Source organism: Crassostrea angulata, chromosome 3, assembly GCF_025612915.1.
Source record: "Crassostrea angulata isolate pt1a10 chromosome 3, ASM2561291v2, whole genome shotgun sequence".
Taxonomy (NCBI): domain Eukaryota; kingdom Metazoa; phylum Mollusca; class Bivalvia; order Ostreida; family Ostreidae; genus Magallana; species Magallana angulata.
This window is the reverse complement of record NC_069113.1, coordinates 15,470,804-15,488,301: the sequence shown is the minus strand read 5'-3', so window position 1 is coordinate 15,488,301 and position 17,498 is coordinate 15,470,804. Positions and strand designations below refer to the sequence as shown.

Here is a 17,498-nt window from a genome sequence, read left to right as displayed (position 1 = left end):
CATTTACATTGGAGTGATTGGACAGGGAATACATATATCGGGCAAATTGATAACAGTTATAATTAACAAGTTCAATATCAGATTGTATATTCTCAGTTTAACAAAAATCTTTTTAACTGAAAACAAATTATGATGGCCAGAAACAAACAGAAGATTAACAATTATTTCATGCATTGATAAAACAACATATCTGGATAATAATACATCTCTGAAATGAGCACAAAAATATCAGCACTTGGGCGTATAATACATAAGCACAAAAATCAATTAGTCTTTTACTGCGGATTCATCAATATTTGATGACCACCAATTCATGTGGAATTTGTTTTTTGAGTTAATCTTAGAAATCATATAACCAAGATTAGTAATAATAATTTAATGCTAAGTCCATTGTCCATAAATTTACCATCCTTAAAACTGAAATATTGCTACATCCACAAAAATTGATGCCATCAACTATAAATGAAACCACAGTACATCATCCTTGTTTCAAGAAAATGTAAGTAAATTTTAAATATTACTTAACAATGAATTCTGCTATCAAATCTATTCATTTCCAATGCATTTCAGAAACGTGACAATGAAAAAAAATTTCATTAGTATAGCACGTATAGAATTCTTCTTGAGAACTCTGTATCAGTCTAATACTCAAATGTCAAATACATGTACAGTGTAAAACACTTGGAATTTTATCTCCTTGTACTTCTATAACTCTGTTCCTGAAACAAAAATAATTTAAGGTATAATTCCTTACAAATTGTTAAATATATCATAGGATGACATTGAATTTATATTTTACTTAACTTTGGCATTTGAAGTTTTTGAAAAGTTTGTACAAAATTGGTGAATAAAAAAAAAAGAGAGAGAAAAGTCTTTATATAAAGATGTAGGAAAACATTCAAATTTTAAAGCAAAATATTTGAATTTTTTTATGGCTAAAAATATTGTCTCAAACTGTAAAGTAAATTAAATGGATAATTTGCAAGAAATGGCCTTGATCTTTTCTTTGATAATAGCTTGTATTTTAAAACAAACTTGATAATTAAAACTTGACCTACCATGTAATTAGTATAGGGTTGTTGTTGCTGAGCCTGTTGCTGTTGCAGTGTTGCTAATTGTGGCTGTCTCTGCTGAGTTAGCCTATCTGATGATCTCGGTCTATCTATAGGGGCAAGGGGTTCTGGAGGATTAAGCTCTTTGGAAATTTTCTCAAAGACATACTTTGAGAACTTGAGTAAACCTGCTTGAAGTGCATATTGAAGAATTAAAGCACCAAACCCTCTGTAAAGGCCAGAGACACCCTCTTCCATTACAATACTGCGAAAACAGTCAAAAAATCCTTCGTAATTTGTACTAATTGGTATGACGTCCACTCCTGTGTCCAAATTGTCAATAATAGTCCGTGTTCCTTGAGCATATAATCGGTGAAGCACTGTCTCCAAGGGAAACAACAATATGTCTGCCAGAAGATTGCCGGCAAAGTTAGCCATCATTTCCGGAAAGTACTTGTTGTACAGCGACTCTTCTTGCTCTTTTCCATCCACAGATGTTGATTTATCCTTCAAAACGATATACTAGTATCAATTCAGACGTAGAGATTGGTAAATTTTGCCATACTATCACTCATAAAATGGATTAAGCTTAAACTGAGAGTCAATTTGCAAGAATATTTTTTATTATCGGATTGACAAAATATCAGATTGAAGCTGTTCTGCATCTGTGTGGCATACAGAGATTGCTATAGAATTAAAAAACAATATCTTGCAGCTTTTGAAACTTTGGATTTCTTCTAAAAGTTATCCCAGTTGAGATAGAAAGCTCAATCAAAAATTGTATAGCTTGGCTCACAAAAAAAATTCCTGTTAATTTCTGATTTATGTGTCCTCATGTCAGTTTAATAACCACAATCAAGAAAGCACTGCAGTAGGGCTGTGTAAAATTAATTTGCTGAAGTAAAAGCAAACAAACCTCTGGATTTCCTTACCCTCATTTCTTGTTCCCTCTGTCTAAACGTGGACAACATGGTAGCTCTGGCTGCTTGTATAATGATGTACTGGGACACACCCATAACTGCTGTGGGTAAGACTAGAGTATAGACTGGGAGGAGACGTGTTGTCTGGGGCATCCCCCACCCCATCAGTCTGCCAAGCCCCTCCCTGATGAAATCAAATGGTCCTGGCTTATCACTGGATACATCAGCCTACAATACACAAAATACCCAGTGATGGTGTTATACAAAATACACAGTTAATATCATTCAAGTCTGCAAAATTTAGAAAATCTTTGATCTGCATTACTGATTACATAAATGTGACAGAGAGGCTTCCTTGACAAAAACACTGAATTCTCAGAATATAAAAAAATTATGAGCTTAATTGTTATTTTGATCAATGTATCTTCTCTATTCATTAAGATAAATATGATAATACACTGAAGATCCATGTATTGAAAATATTATGTGTACTTGGTATAAACATGAAAGAAAAAAAATTTGAATATACATAATGTGCAAACTTCTGTTACATATAAAAAGAAACTTTACCTGAATAGTTTCAATACAACTACTTGCAAGGAAAGGAGTTGCCATGATGTATGATAATCTGAAATCAAATCAAATAAATAATTTTTTTACTGTACAAATTTTAATAATTTAATTCTGTTTGTAACGCGGCATTTGATTCGATAGAAAAATTTAGTTAACTTTGTATAACCTGGTTTGCATGTCACAAGACATGTCACAATGCACCAACGTCAAAAACGTACTAATCCGCTTGACATTACGTTTGAATTTTTAACAGATTAATATCATTTTTAAAAGTAAAACGGACTAAATTTGTACAGCAAATTACAAAATTAAATTATAAGGAATGAACTCAATAGCGTAAATTGCCCCAACCCAGGTTATACTTGTATGACTTGGGTAGACAATGAGTTCATTTCTTAACTATTTGAATGTTGTGATGATTGTTTTACTGCAGTAATAAATCTAAGGCTGACAATGTTTTGATTTGGCTTTGGTTTTATGTGATTAATTGAAAGTGTATTATAGAAAGATTGACTTTGTGGAAGATTGGAAAACAAAGAACATTCACTCTGATTCTACTGTACTATTGAAGTATAGTGTTACAGAGTGAACAAAGATTTCCCCTTGTATAACTTGATTCCCAATCTCTCAAAAAAAATTATATATCTCAATTCTAAGACCAAAACTTTCAAGTTCCACTGACATTATTGACAACTATAAAATCATTAGAACAAGAAATATATTCATCTGTAAAGCTATATATAATTATTTCCATAAAAAATGTCTTTGTCTAATGAAATTCCATTTTCCATTTTGCTCTACAAGTTACGTCCTTTACTATAATTTTTTCTGACTGGAAGTGTATGAATACAGTTTCAAAATGGTAGAAGAAAAAACCCTGGAATCAAGAATTACCCTTTCAGCAAGAGATGTTCTAGGTGTTTCCGAGGAGAACTGTGTCTGGTGACTTCTCTACAATTTAAATAGAAGATGCATGATTTGTGAAATAATGTAAAAGCCTCTGTAACTTAAATTCCACATTAAATAATTATGAAATTACACAATGTGAGTTGGAAACCCCAACAATTACTGTAACCGTGTTTCATAGGTTGTTTTAACATCTTTACCCTAAATCATTTTATATATATTAAGTTTTTTCTTGGTTCCATTTATTTCACAACAATGAGGTTGATTGTGTGAGAATCTGTCAGTTTTTTAATCAGCAATTAAGAAATATCCTTTCAGAAGCTTTACAGAAGCTTAACTTACTTTGGTAAAGGTGTGAGTTCACTGATGACAGTCTCGTTCACCATCAGGATGCCTTTGGACATCAAAACACTGACTATTCCCTTCCAAAGGGAAGACACGCCCTGAAACAATAAAGGTTTCATTGTACATGTAGTTAGAATCTAGCTTATAAATCAGAGCAATGAAATATGTCAAGTAAAATTAATGGTTACAATGTAATTGAAATTAAAGGTACATAAAAAAGCACACGTACATGTATTTGCATTTAATGTATTTATATACACTGTAAGTAAACAAACATCTTTAAATGATAAGTAAGATATATTTTGATAAGATAAATGAATGTACATGCATATTATTGACATAATGATGAAATATGAAATCTTTAACACAATGAAACATTTCTATCAACAGATAACATGAAATGATGGTAATTAGATGACTACCGTACACGAGATCTGCCATCCTACAGATGTAAAACAATAAACACATAGGGATGGATAAATAAATTAATGGCATATATATATATATGTATTTCACTTTTCTTTAGCCCTGCCATTTAATACTTTACATTTTTATTTTATTCATTATGGTTCTGGTTAAATAACTGTGTTTCTACCTGATGTCTTTGTAACTGGACTAGAACTGTTATTATGGTAAATGGGGTATTGTGGTACCACACCCCTCTGTGATGCACCTGTCAATATACACAATAATACTGAATTAATCATAACTGCAAACAAATTAAAATTCTCAGTTTGCTTACAAATACAATGTGATGCTGTATCTAATTAACTTGTGTCCTTATATACACCCTTATAACCTAAACAGAAGTGCATCTACCGTAGTATGTTTTTTACAAGTAAAATTGGTGACACATGAAGTGCATCTGAATTAAATCACTTCAATTTCTCAGGTTGGTGAGAGTGTTTAAAAGAGAATCTCTGGGAATAACAGAAATATATTCAGCAGCTGAATGTCTGAGGGTATAAAATTATCAACTTGATGATAATAAAACAATAGTAGCTAATTGCAGGAACAAAATTATCATACATGCTATCATGAATTCAACAATAAAAGAGCTAAGAAAAAAATATGATTCCTGTATCAATATATATTATGATAATTTCAAGAACATCTACATACATAATTAGAATGTTAAACAATACTTGCCTGGCATTGTCTTCTTAGAACTATAAAAGGATGGGACAAAATATGTTCAGCAAATATACTGCTGCAAAATAAAATATACATAGTAATGACCATATACTTAGCAAATGTACTTACATAGAGATAGAAAGAAGTATCAGATTTACATCCCCCAAAATTCACAAAATACATAAGTCACATTTATTATCAGTTTTGTACATGTATTATGTAAAAAATTGTAATGCAATACAATCTTTGAACAATTTAAATAATTTTTCATTTCTACCAGCAAAAGACCAACTTGGGTCAATAACCAATTCTTGCCACTGCAATGAGACCTTAAACTTTAACATACAAAAGACGTAACAAACAATGGCACTTGTCTTGGGCCAGTATGGTAGGGAAAAAATAATTTGTCCCAATGTCCTACCTGGTCACACCTATAACATAGCCAGTGGCAGCTTGTAACTGATCTAAAATGTAAGAAATAGGTAGAAATACAAATAGGTTGATATTTACAGAATCATCAATCACAATGCATTTAACAACAAAAAAATCACGGCACACCCATGACTAACAGTGATTTGAAATAAGATGAGGGGTAAAATCTTTTAAGTTGCTTGGAACTAATTAAATCAAAGCCCTATTACTATCTTTCCTGATGCAAAAATATTTTAAGTTGAAATCTTGAAATGAATTTTGGTTCACTGATCTACAGTACTATTATACATACTATTTATAGCCATTTCACTTGTAATCATCCTGAAAATTTCATAACCGAACGTCCTGTAACTTTCATCGAGAAATCATGATGGAAAATTATAATGAAATCATGAAATTATACACTGCTTCATTGTATTGTACACTTTGAAAAAACAAAATTAGCACTAGCAATTTTAAGCTAACCTGAACCGTTGCCTGATTCCGGCATGCTCATGTTTTCTATTGATCCAAAGAAATCTTGAGACTCTGGAGGCCATTGCAAGTCTGAAGGGCTCCGTGACGTTCCCTCTTCTTTAGGTTGTTTCGAAAATGATCTGGCACTCATCATTAAATTAGTTGGTATATATATCCTATAGTACAAGCTTTTGTCATTCGTTATCAGATGGCATTTTGGAAGTTTCGGTTTTGCCCCGTCCTCCAACTGTCATTTTCTCCGGAAGTTGGTAAAATGTAAAACCTAAATGGGAAACTAAGATATTCCGGAAAATAGATATTAATTTCTAGCATCTGAGGACTCTTCAATTTTGTTTTCCTTTAATAGTTAACAATCAGTTTTTTTGAAGCAGATACGTTCATGTTCTTGATACTTTTCTATATGCAGACGATACTGACAGTGTATATTATCTGAAACCCCAAGTGATCTTCAACACAGAGGGGCTTGGTTGTTGGATAGTGAATTTCCTAATTATTTGTTCCCGAAGAAAAAATTGATTAAAATTGGTAATCTTATGTGTATTTCTGTGTATTGCAATAAATAAATTCACTGAAACCCCCCATTTCAGTCATGTTAAAAAAGTGTATTCAATGTACATTACTTTTTTTAATGTACATTGAATACACTTTTTTAACATGACTGAAATGGGGGGTTTCAGTGAATTTATTTATTGCAATACACAGAAATACACATAAGATTACCAATTTTAATCAATTTTTTTCTTCGGGAACAAATAATTAAGAAATTCACTATCCAACAACCAAGCCCCTGTGCTTCAACATGCTGAAGATGAACGAATTTTTGGTATATATATATATTGTGAAACATGCGAACTCCAAGTTAATGTTAAAGAAAACTAAAATTGTCATATTTCCGAAAGGACCAGATCCTAAACATACAATTAAATTTAACGACGAAGTTATAGAAATTGTCAAAATATTTTACTACCTGAGTATTTTGCAACGCAAAAAAACCCATCTTTGTGACCAGGCAAAAAAATCCATGTACGGCATTATTAGAAAAATATGATTATATAAATTTTACCTTTTGACTGTCAACTTGATTTATTCGACAAAGTTGTAACTCCTGTCCTGTTATATATGGATGCGAAATTTGGGGTTTTAAAAATGTTGATATAATCGAACGTTTAAATTTACGTTTTTTGAAATAGGCCTATATTTATAAAAAATCTTAAATCTAGTACTCCAAATTTAATGTTGTATGGAGAAACCGGACTTATCACTTTGCCCTCTTTACAGAAGTATTCCTTTAAAAGAATGATATCATTTTGGGGGAGATTTGTCATGTTGTAAATTTTGAATTTTTTGTATTTACTGCCACCCGGTAAATTCAAAATTTACAACATGACAGATTGATGAATGGAAATGATAACAAAGCGTGTAGAATTGTTTATAAGCATTTGTATAATACATGTAGACATACCAAAAACCAGTCCACCAATCCATGAATATCATGTATACATAATATTTTTAACACAACAGGAATGAGAAATATTTGGATGGATCAAGATTTTTACAGTATCAAGTGGACAAGTGCTTCAATTTATCAAAGGATTAGAGATCAGTTTCTTAAAAATGGTACAGTGATATCAACAACTCCAGTAAAGGAATAAAGTTTCCGAATTTTTAAAACAACGTTTGTTTGAGAAAAATATTCAAATTCGCTATCTAGAAAATTTAGAAATATTCTTGTAAAATTTAGAACAAGTAATCATAGTCTTCCGATACAGGTTGGTCGCTGGAATAATTTAAAACGCCATGAAAGAATCTGCAATCAGTGTAAAAATAACGATATTGGAGACGAATTTCATAGTCTGTTAGAATGCAATGCATTAGCTTCAATTAGAAAAGATTTCTTAGCAAGAAAATACAATGTCCAACCCAATATTATCAAGTTCAGTAATTTACTAACGAGTACCAATTCTTCATTTCAAAAAAAAATATTTTCATTACAAAAATTTATAATCCATATGCAAAATGGGCCAACTCTGCTCATTCAGACTTCATATATAAATGTACATGTATGTTATATACCGGTATTTATAATGTACCTCTTGTACCATTTAGAACTATTATTAACACCTTGGACATTCAGTAGGATGAAACGACCTATTTCTTGCGTCAAAACAAGTTAAAATGACGCTGGTTTCAAGCGAAATATACACTAGACCAGTATACCTATGGCTCCAGCATCTCAATATTTCTGTCTTCTCAAGGTAAATTTTGGAACAATTTTCCTTCCTGCGAGAAAAAGTTGGGGGGGGGGGGGGGCTGAACCCTCTATGATGCTATGTGCCTAATGGTTGGGTCTAACTTTGCAAAATAAGTGGCTAAGCCCCCCTATAAAACTTTTAGATAATAAGTTATAAATATATTTTATTAAAAATGATATAGGGCATTCTTTTTTTTTTTTTGAGGTACCTTGTGTAATCAACTGCTTTTTGTAGACAATCTAACAAACTGAAGACTATGCAAACACTGAAAAACTTAAAAAGCCTAGGTAACTGAAGTATTGTATTATCAATTGCAATTCATTGCAAGTTGATGATGTTCTTACAGAAGATAGGCTCATGGGCCACATGGCTCACTTGACCAACATGAAAGTTTGAACAATCAAAAGGGGGTAAAAGCTGTCACTGTCACTGCAATTTATCACAATTTATGGTATGTTTTCTGTTGTTAACAAAATACACAACAAGTGATTTAATTTAACAGTTTATCCTGTTTTTTTTCACATTGGTATTTCTCATAAATTTTACACTGATGACATGCAGTCCTAGGCCTACATTTTGCAAGTCATTTGATGACAGTCAAAACTCTTTCTAAACACACCAATATCAAGTTCTCATCTCATAGACTAGTTATTAATGAAATACATTTCTTTTATTTATACATTTATAGTCCTTTAAAAAAAAATCCTGAAAAATGTAAATAAAAAAATGATATTCAATCTTATTATCTATTTAAAAATTTACATGCAAAATTTTACAACAAAGTTAGCATGAGAAAACAGAGTTACTCCATATAATAATTTTGAAACGAAAGAAATAAAGTATAGAATGTATAAAAACCAGTAACAAATTCAGGGTACATAAACAATACAACCCTGTGGTCACAAAGAAAACAAAAAACCACCTGGTACAGAATGTTTATAATGCTAATGCTTCTTGAATCTACATCTTCCTTGAGTTCAATTTTTTTGTCTTTTTTTTCAACAAGGTCAGTATAAATTGGCTTAAATTCCTCAATGGGTGAGAGCCCGTTGTTTCAGAGGCATGATAGAAAAAATTAACCTTTAATTTTTTCATAGTTGGAATATAAAAATATCACTCAAAAAATATTGTTCCTTGTTACATAAAATTATTTCACAGAATAAAATAGCAAAAGAACACTTAAACCATCACATTTACCTTTTGTTAATGCCCTTTTGGTTTTAATACTTTCATTTGAACAGTTTAAAAAAATGAAAATACTATCACAAAAAAATACTAATAAAAGATAAAAATTTTACAATCTATTTCCAAGGAGATAACAGTCATGTACATATTGCATAATATCATGGTTTCTATATACACAATGCAGTCATCACGACATTTCTCCAAGTACTGTGAGATTCATCAAATTCATCATTTTGTTGTCAAATTTCTGCAAAACACTTATTTGAAGCCTAGACTTCTAAAACCGGGTAAAAAGGACATGGCAGTATTTTGATTATGTGATAACAGGTGGTTAGACTGTCATGTTAATTAATGCAAGTTTAATTAATTCATCTTGTAAACTAAATCATCAACTTCTACAATTCAACATGTGTTAAACAATTTTAATCAGAATCTTGAATCTTCAGATCAAAATATTCTTAAAAACAATGAAAATATTTGATCTTTGGCAAGATAATTTAAACCATTTGGCAAGAACATTATTCAACACAAAACATAATATACGTAACAATAAAACAGGCATCCAATCTTGAGATCAAGCTTATTTTTATTTTCAATTCTACTTTTCAGTCTAGACTGATAAAAACTATGATTTTATGTATATTTTAATATTGAATTTTCGTATGAGACCACATCTAATCCCACCCAGAATAATGTTTATGGGATATATTGACTCTGTATTTGGTCACTATGTTTTATGCACAAATCAACCAAATCATACTTTAGATTGATTACTATGACTTTAGGAGTCCTTAATCAAGAGACAATTTGATTTCTATAATCTAGATGCTGCCTGATTTTTAGTTATCAGGGAAAAAGACAGAGTGACAATAACAAAAAATAAAACAATGCATTAAAAATCATCCCTTCTTTGTAAGAAAATATAGAGACAACAAACAAACCTGTTTAAGAGGGCTCAATGGTTGTGGCCATTTTTAGCAATGTATTGATCTCCTTGAGAAGAAGAGTTCTATATAAAATTAAAGAAAATACCCAAATTTAAATGGTAAAACATATGGAATATTTCTTTACTAAATAATAATTTATAGCTAAACAAATCATATCTTAGAATTTTGAAATAATAACAATAACAATGGTTTATTGACACCATGTTGGCATAAAGTCAAAATGAAATCAAATGACAGACAAAAGAAAATTATAACATAAATTAAGGTAGATCTGGAGGTTAATTTGTTGACCATCCAGCCTCCTTATTAAGCTTTTTCAAATTAATTCACAGTTTGTAACATAAAAATAAACCCTCCAGAAGAGAAAACAAGATCTAATGAATGATTTTAAAAATTCTGATGAACTTATAATGGCTCCAAGGGCTGAAGACATTTCAAAGGCAATATATTGACATTGGCTTGATTTAAAAGTGTAGTTGCATGCAAGGGGAATATCAATGACACTGGTACTTATAGCAAGAAAAGACACTTGAATTCACATAAAGGACAGGGAGAAACTGTTTTATAATTGTCAAGTTTTTCAATCCCAAATATGCATGATTTGCATTTTTTGCTTTTTCAAATTGTAACAGCATTGATAAATTAAATTATTTCAAAGATGGACTACGATGTTTTCATTCACACTTCGAATACAACCTTTTTCAGCTTAAAAAAGAACAAAGCGATCAGGAGGATGGTCGCCTTTGACTGAAACAAGAACCTCTTAACTTAGTCCCTTGAAAGTTAAGACTGTACTGAATTATATTACTTCCTGTTACTTCAATACTTTTAAGAATATTGAGTTAAACATGTATACAGCTATCATGACACATTACAACATGGAAACTTCTTCCCCTTATTCTCTGTAATCAGCTGAGTCGTATCTTTTGTCCCAACCTCCTCACTTTGGACTTGGTGGTTATTGTTTTCTGTGGACAATTTGTCTTTCTCTTTTTCTTTTAGGATTACATCTTCACAGAGGCTATAAAAAGCCTGAAATCAGACAGAAGAGGAAAACATGTAAAATGGGCAATTCTGTAGCAAAAAGTAACTCCATCATAATTGTTATAGAAGCTACTGGCGTCTTAAATTCATCATGCTATTTCAACTTAATTTGCTTTTTTATGATATTGTTCATATTGAAAGTATTCAGTTATTTTCTATGTATATGGATTGGCAGAGCTGCTTTTGGAAAGTTTCCATAAACTAATAGCTTGAATTAATGTACAAGTATACAAGTATGAATGTACATGAAGTTATATATATTATAATATAACCAAGAATATATTTAATACCTTCTCCAAATTGGCACTTTCTTTTGCACTGGTTTCATAAAATAATAGACTATTATCTTTGGCAAACTGAAAATATAAAGAATCAGTATATATACCAATTATCAAATTTGTACTCGCTAGCTTTCATTCAACACACTTGAGTTAAATTTGTACTTTCATTCTACACACTGTCTGGGTGAGTTATTCCCCCTTTCTCTCTCTTTACATTTTTAATCACTGTATAATCCATGCATGGATTTAGGGGGAGATGGGTGGGGTCATGGGGGGTCTGGACACTATTATCTTTTGACCCCCGGCCTCCCCCCACCTTGAAATTTTTTTTAGATCTGCTCGTGTAATCAATCCAATAAAAATAATTATACTCTCTGCAAAAAATTACCTTAGTTGCAATCATTCGACCTTAAATGACTTTTACCCTTTGCATTTTGACCTACTGACCTTTCTGCCCTCCTCCTCTAGCACCTGTCGGTTGACTTCTTTATCTTTCTTGTTCCCCATCAACAACACGGACACATCTTCCCGTCCAAACTATTTCCACAAAATATTCAATATCATTATAAATCAAAATGAACATCAATTTAACTATATAGCTTTATAAGTTACCACTATGTAATTAATGAATTCATGTAAGCAATAATTCATCAATATTAAATGGTTCTCTGGAATTTAGATCATCTAACTTAAATAGCTGCATAAATAGTTACATACTTATATATTGCATTGTCTGAGTTTCAATGATAAGATCAGAGCTTTATTCACTTCTATCTTTTTGTTTGCCATTACCTGATAAAGAAAAGGTTAAATTTTCCTCTTTAAATTATTTACCTGTCTGACATAATTCAACCATTTGGGTACAGCCTCAAATGAGCTTTTACTGGTGATATCATACACTAAAATGACACCCTGAAAAGAAATAGGCAGTCATTCATCAAACTTGTCACCCACCGTACAATTAACGCATTCCATACACTGCAAAATGCCTGGTCTTATCGTTCTACTACTGGGATGTGTATATAGCTTTGTGATAACACAGTTTCTTTACATTTGACCTTCTGGGTTTCTGTTTTATTTAACTAAGAAATAGCTAAGTAATGCCCCTGTTCCCTAAAGCTGATTAAATTTTCAAAATATTTCCTTTGTGGAACTTCTATATTTTATATGTGTTGTTGGTGTATCAGACCTATTTCATGCTATTCTGACAACCCTCCCCCTGAAGTGACTGCAATGTCTCATGGTATGTACACCTGAATGTATATCTATAATTTGAAAAATAATAATTAATGCATGGAAAATTAGACACATAAACATGAACTTTATGAATGATGCCCACAACACAAAAACGTTATCATTAAAAGATCATGAGGTATACTCATTTCCAACTAGGGTTATAATTTAAGGGTTAGACTTTGAGTTAACGTTTTGGTTTTTTTGAAGGGCCAATAAACTACTTTTAAAAATTTAAAAGTTTATCATTTGAACAAAAAGCTTGAAACATTCAAGGAGACCCAAAAAATCATTATTTCATATTAAGTAAACCTGCAACTATTGACTTATTACCTTACTGAGATGAAAACATTTATAAATATACATATATCAAATTGAGTGGTTGACAATAATACTATGAGGATATGATTATATACCAATATGAAGTTACTTTATATATATCTTGAATTCTATCATTTAAATCTCTGCATAATATAGCTTAACTCAGCATCAAATTTGTTTATATATCAGTGGCGTTGGAGGCAAATTGGAAGTGGGAGGGGGAGGGGGGCTAGACCTACCAGAAATCTTGACAAGCAAAATAATTTAAAAAAGGTTATCCTTATGGTTATACTTCTGCAAAACAAGTTGGGGGGGGGGGGGGGTTTAAGCCCGCCCTAGCCCCCACACCCTCAGCTCTGACACCTACTGCAGATTCCTAATTTACTGTGAGGAATTAATATCCGCGTAAAATTCACGGATTTTGAAATCTCGCTATTATTTTCTAAGAGTTGAAAGCTATAAGAAACAAGGATGGAATTAAGTACTCGCGTAATATAAGGAATTTACAGTATGACTTTGTATATTCAGCTAGACTTGATGAGAAACTAAAAGATCTGAGACGGTCAACATGTATCTCCTAGCTCAGGCAAAGCTACAGGTATAAAACCAAGCCATCAACACCTATAACATCTACAAAGAAAAGATCTCGATGTTTTTCTGTCATAAAGTTACAAGCCCTTGTGTGGAAGAAGTGTTAGGAAAATCATGTAAAGGAAATGTTTGACCACAGAATGTCACAGGTTCTGCATCACTGCTCACACTGCAAGCCTACACACACTCCTTATATATCCAATGTCAAGCACCAGCGCATTGAAACAGATGTTTATCTAACAGCTCTTATGCTACAGTGTCTGACACAATTTAGTACTTTTGTGAATCTATAGATAGCATCAATGTTATATTTTCAATGATTAATGTGCAGGTCATAAAAATTCAGATTTACTTTAAAAAGTACCGTAAATCAGTTTTTAAAAAATCCAAAAAAAGTAGTTGAAATCTGATTTAAAAATCAATATCTTGCAGTATAAAATAATCATAACCTGGTACATATGCATGTGTTGAACAGATCAAACTTCATCATTAATATACGTGCATATATATACATGTAATACATACACATAGGCGTCGGAACCGGGGATGGGGGCTTGGGGGGCTTAGCCCCCTCTTATTTTCTGCAAAGTTAGACATATAGCCATTGCTTGTTCATGATTTCTGAAAAGTGTAGCCCCCCTCCCCCCATTTCAATTTGCTTGCCAACCCACTGGTACATGAAGTTGTAGCCCATGTTTTCGTATGTACATGTAAGCATGTTGAAAGTGGAGAACTGACTTTCTGACTTCATATTTTGATATATGCCACTAATTCAGGTTGAATAGGCCCTGTCATCTACAGAATGAAGCCCTTCAATCCCCCATCCCCACCTCCACCCCCAAAAGAGTCCTAATTAAATTCTGATGCAAATTATGGTTTGACACTCAGAAACTCTGCTTTTTTCAAAATACATGTACCATATAACCTGCAATTACAATCAAGCAGGGGGCATATATGCATGCACATCCAATGCATAAAATTTGATAATTTCTCATTCAACATTGATGCACATTTTCAATCCATGTTAATTGGCATAATTAAATAATCAAAATTGGCTCTTTCTGTTTTGTGTCTTCCTAATTTCCTTTTTGATAGGTGAGGACTTTCTCTAACCCTCTATTTTATTCTCCCTTTTTTTTTTTTTTTTTTTTTTTTTTGGGGGGGGGGGGGGGGTTGCACCTAAACTCTTCCAAAAACGTTATTTAGCTCATATTGTTGTTTTCTAATTTACCTACACATTGAGTCATTCCCGGCCAATAAGGCCTGCAATGCTCCCTGCAGTTAATAACAGTATAGAACTATGTAACAAGGTTTACAACTTATAGTTGATACAGTGTACTGAATAATCCAAGTAGAATTATTACACTAACCTGAGCCCTCCGGTAGAACTGTTTAGTTATTGATTCAAATCTCTCCTGCCCTGCCGTATCCCTTTCAAGGAAAAATAAATAAAGACATACAGTAAAACATGCTTATTACAAATAGTGCCAGAGAACGGAGATTTTCCTTCGCTATAAGCGTAATTTGTTATATTCGTCAATTAGTTTACAATGTAATTAAGTCATGGGGAATGAAAATCACTTCACTGTAAGCGTCAATTCATAATAAGCTTGTTCTGTATAACTGTGTTTTAGTGTAATACTTAGGTACATGTATCATGAATAATATTCATTTTTTTTTTCATCAGCGCGAAAATAAGTTTAATTTTAATTTCAGATCTATCCTATATTATATTTCAATTTATTCTTTGTAGAATCTAAAGAAAGCAATCACCATATTTGAACTTTGATTGTCTTTCCTCCAAGTGAAATTGTCTTCATTTTGAAATCAATACCTGAAAAAAGAAAACGAGAAATGTGAAATAGATTATTAAAACCTTTCATTATTCAAAAAGGTAAGAATGAAGTTACTCTCTGTAAATGTACTCATGATAAACATGATTAATATGTTGTAAGTCATCTGATTCAATTAATTCTGTCTATATATGCATGCATGATTTCTTTTACTAAAAATACTTCTTTTATATCAGTATTATTTAACTGAAAAATCAATTAACTGAATCTTATTATATTGATCAACCTCTGTAGATATATTTTATACGTTATATCTTACTAGTACATGTATCTTTAATTTACATGTACGTCTTTTACTTCTCAATCTAAATTCAATGATGACAAATAGAGTCACATTTCAAGGTGCATTTAAGTTCTGCCATTACTGTGATGATCGAGGCAAGGGAAATCCATCTGAATGATTTGTAATATTCTTAAATTGCCAAAACTTTTAATAATTTTTTCTGTTTACCACATCAAAATTGTTCAAATAGACAATGTATATACTATATATACACCAGTTAGTATGTATATAAAACAATTGATGCATTTACAAAATATGACGAAAATATTCATCCAATTAATAGGTTGAGCCATGTCCTGAATACATAATATATTGTCTGATCTATACATGAATGATCAGACTAGCATGTCAAACCGATGACAGATATAGATCGAATCTATTGATGCATTCACTGTGTAAACCCTGCAGGACATTATCTTGTAGTACTCAGTGATTATCTCTCTATGGCTCCTGGAACGTTATTTTACTCTCACACAAATCCTCTTTTCTTACACTTTATAAGTACATGAGTTGATTTAGTTTGGGAAAAAACTAGAGAAATTTTTAATGTAATCTGGTATTATAGTGGTATAGTCTAAATCTGTATTCATCAATTGGCTTGAACTAGATATAAAATCTGCGTAATGATAATAATGATCTGCTTAATTCTGTATTAACCACTAAGGCTCATTATATTCTGGCCTACGGTGATTATTATCGTTCATGTACATAAATAATGAACAAAAATACGGTAACAAAATATAAATATATACCTACGCCATCGCAAGACAGGTAAATGATTGTTATGAAGAGATTAAAGGGACTTCCCACAAAGGTGTCTTTGTTAGAGACGAGCTACTAAAGATTATTAATTTTTAAAGTTAATGAAGAGATTACAGCTTCACATCATGTCCATGCAAGCTACAAGCACTGATTAATGGGTGCTAACCTAGAGTTTATTATACAGACATTTTTATCTCGAATTACTCCTTAGTATTTTTCTGTTTATGCCATAATATCTACCGTACTCAGGTTGATATAAATAAGACAGGTGTTCGCTCTATAGATCGCGTCAGTTGTCTATAGAAAAACAATCATGCACTGAGAAGGTGAAATTAAACATCAAGTGCCTGCAGCCAAACACGATTTCAAAGATTAAAATAAATGAAACTTTGAGAAGTGACACTTGCCAATTGTCGTAATGTGTGAGTCAATGAATTCCTCGCTAGCGTAGCGACATAGCACACAAGTTTTGCCCACCCCTGTTTCTCCGATCAAAAGCAAACGCATCAAAACGTCATATCGTTTTGACATAGTCCGTTGTAACGTGGACGTTTTCTCCAACTCTCGTTCACTGTCCATCTTCTCCATAGATGCTGGTCCACTATCAATGAATGAATAGTTCTATTCCAATGACATTTTCGTTTTCACTTCTCCACACACGCGTGCATTCACTTTGAAACCAAATAAATAACTGTACCTGAGATCTTTAATATCAGTCACTACAAACACTATACCAACAGTTTAGAAAGTATTATTTTGCACAAAACTCAGCTAGAAACAAATATTTGACGTATCAATCCTTAGATCTCCGATTGCCACTAACTCACCACCTCTGTCGCATTCTACAGAGCTGAATAATAATGAGGAATTTTTACACGTCACATGTCAACATCGTCGTAACATTATT

At 31.9% G+C, this 17,498-nt stretch overlaps 2 protein-coding genes across 2 annotated transcripts; both read right to left on the bottom strand.

The window, feature by feature from the left end:
- Positions 1-119: 119 nt before the first annotated feature.
- Positions 120-6,103, bottom strand: LOC128175673 (mitochondrial outer membrane protein SLC25A46-like). The gene is made up of 10 exons (XM_052841481.1): positions 5,828-6,103; positions 5,352-5,394; positions 4,946-5,006; positions 4,392-4,469; positions 3,794-3,894; positions 3,440-3,496; positions 2,543-2,600; positions 1,985-2,200; positions 1,059-1,559; positions 120-719 (listed from the first exon to the last, which is right to left on the bottom strand). The coding sequence occupies exons 1-10, from the start codon at positions 5,970-5,972 to the stop codon at positions 690-692; spliced, it is 1,290 nt and encodes a 429-aa protein (XP_052697441.1). The 5' UTR covers positions 5,973-6,103; the 3' UTR covers positions 120-689.
- Positions 6,104-8,185: 2,082 nt separating this feature from the next.
- Positions 8,186-17,475, bottom strand: LOC128175674 (ras-related protein Rab-13-like). The gene is made up of 7 exons (XM_052841482.1): positions 16,999-17,475; positions 15,467-15,527; positions 15,064-15,124; positions 12,383-12,460; positions 11,996-12,085; positions 11,558-11,623; positions 8,186-11,255 (listed from the first exon to the last, which is right to left on the bottom strand). Exons 1-7 carry the CDS (start codon positions 17,177-17,179, stop codon positions 11,085-11,087), a joined length of 708 nt encoding a protein of 235 aa, XP_052697442.1. The 5' UTR covers positions 17,180-17,475; the 3' UTR covers positions 8,186-11,084.
- Between the last annotated feature and the right edge of the window lie 23 nt (positions 17,476-17,498).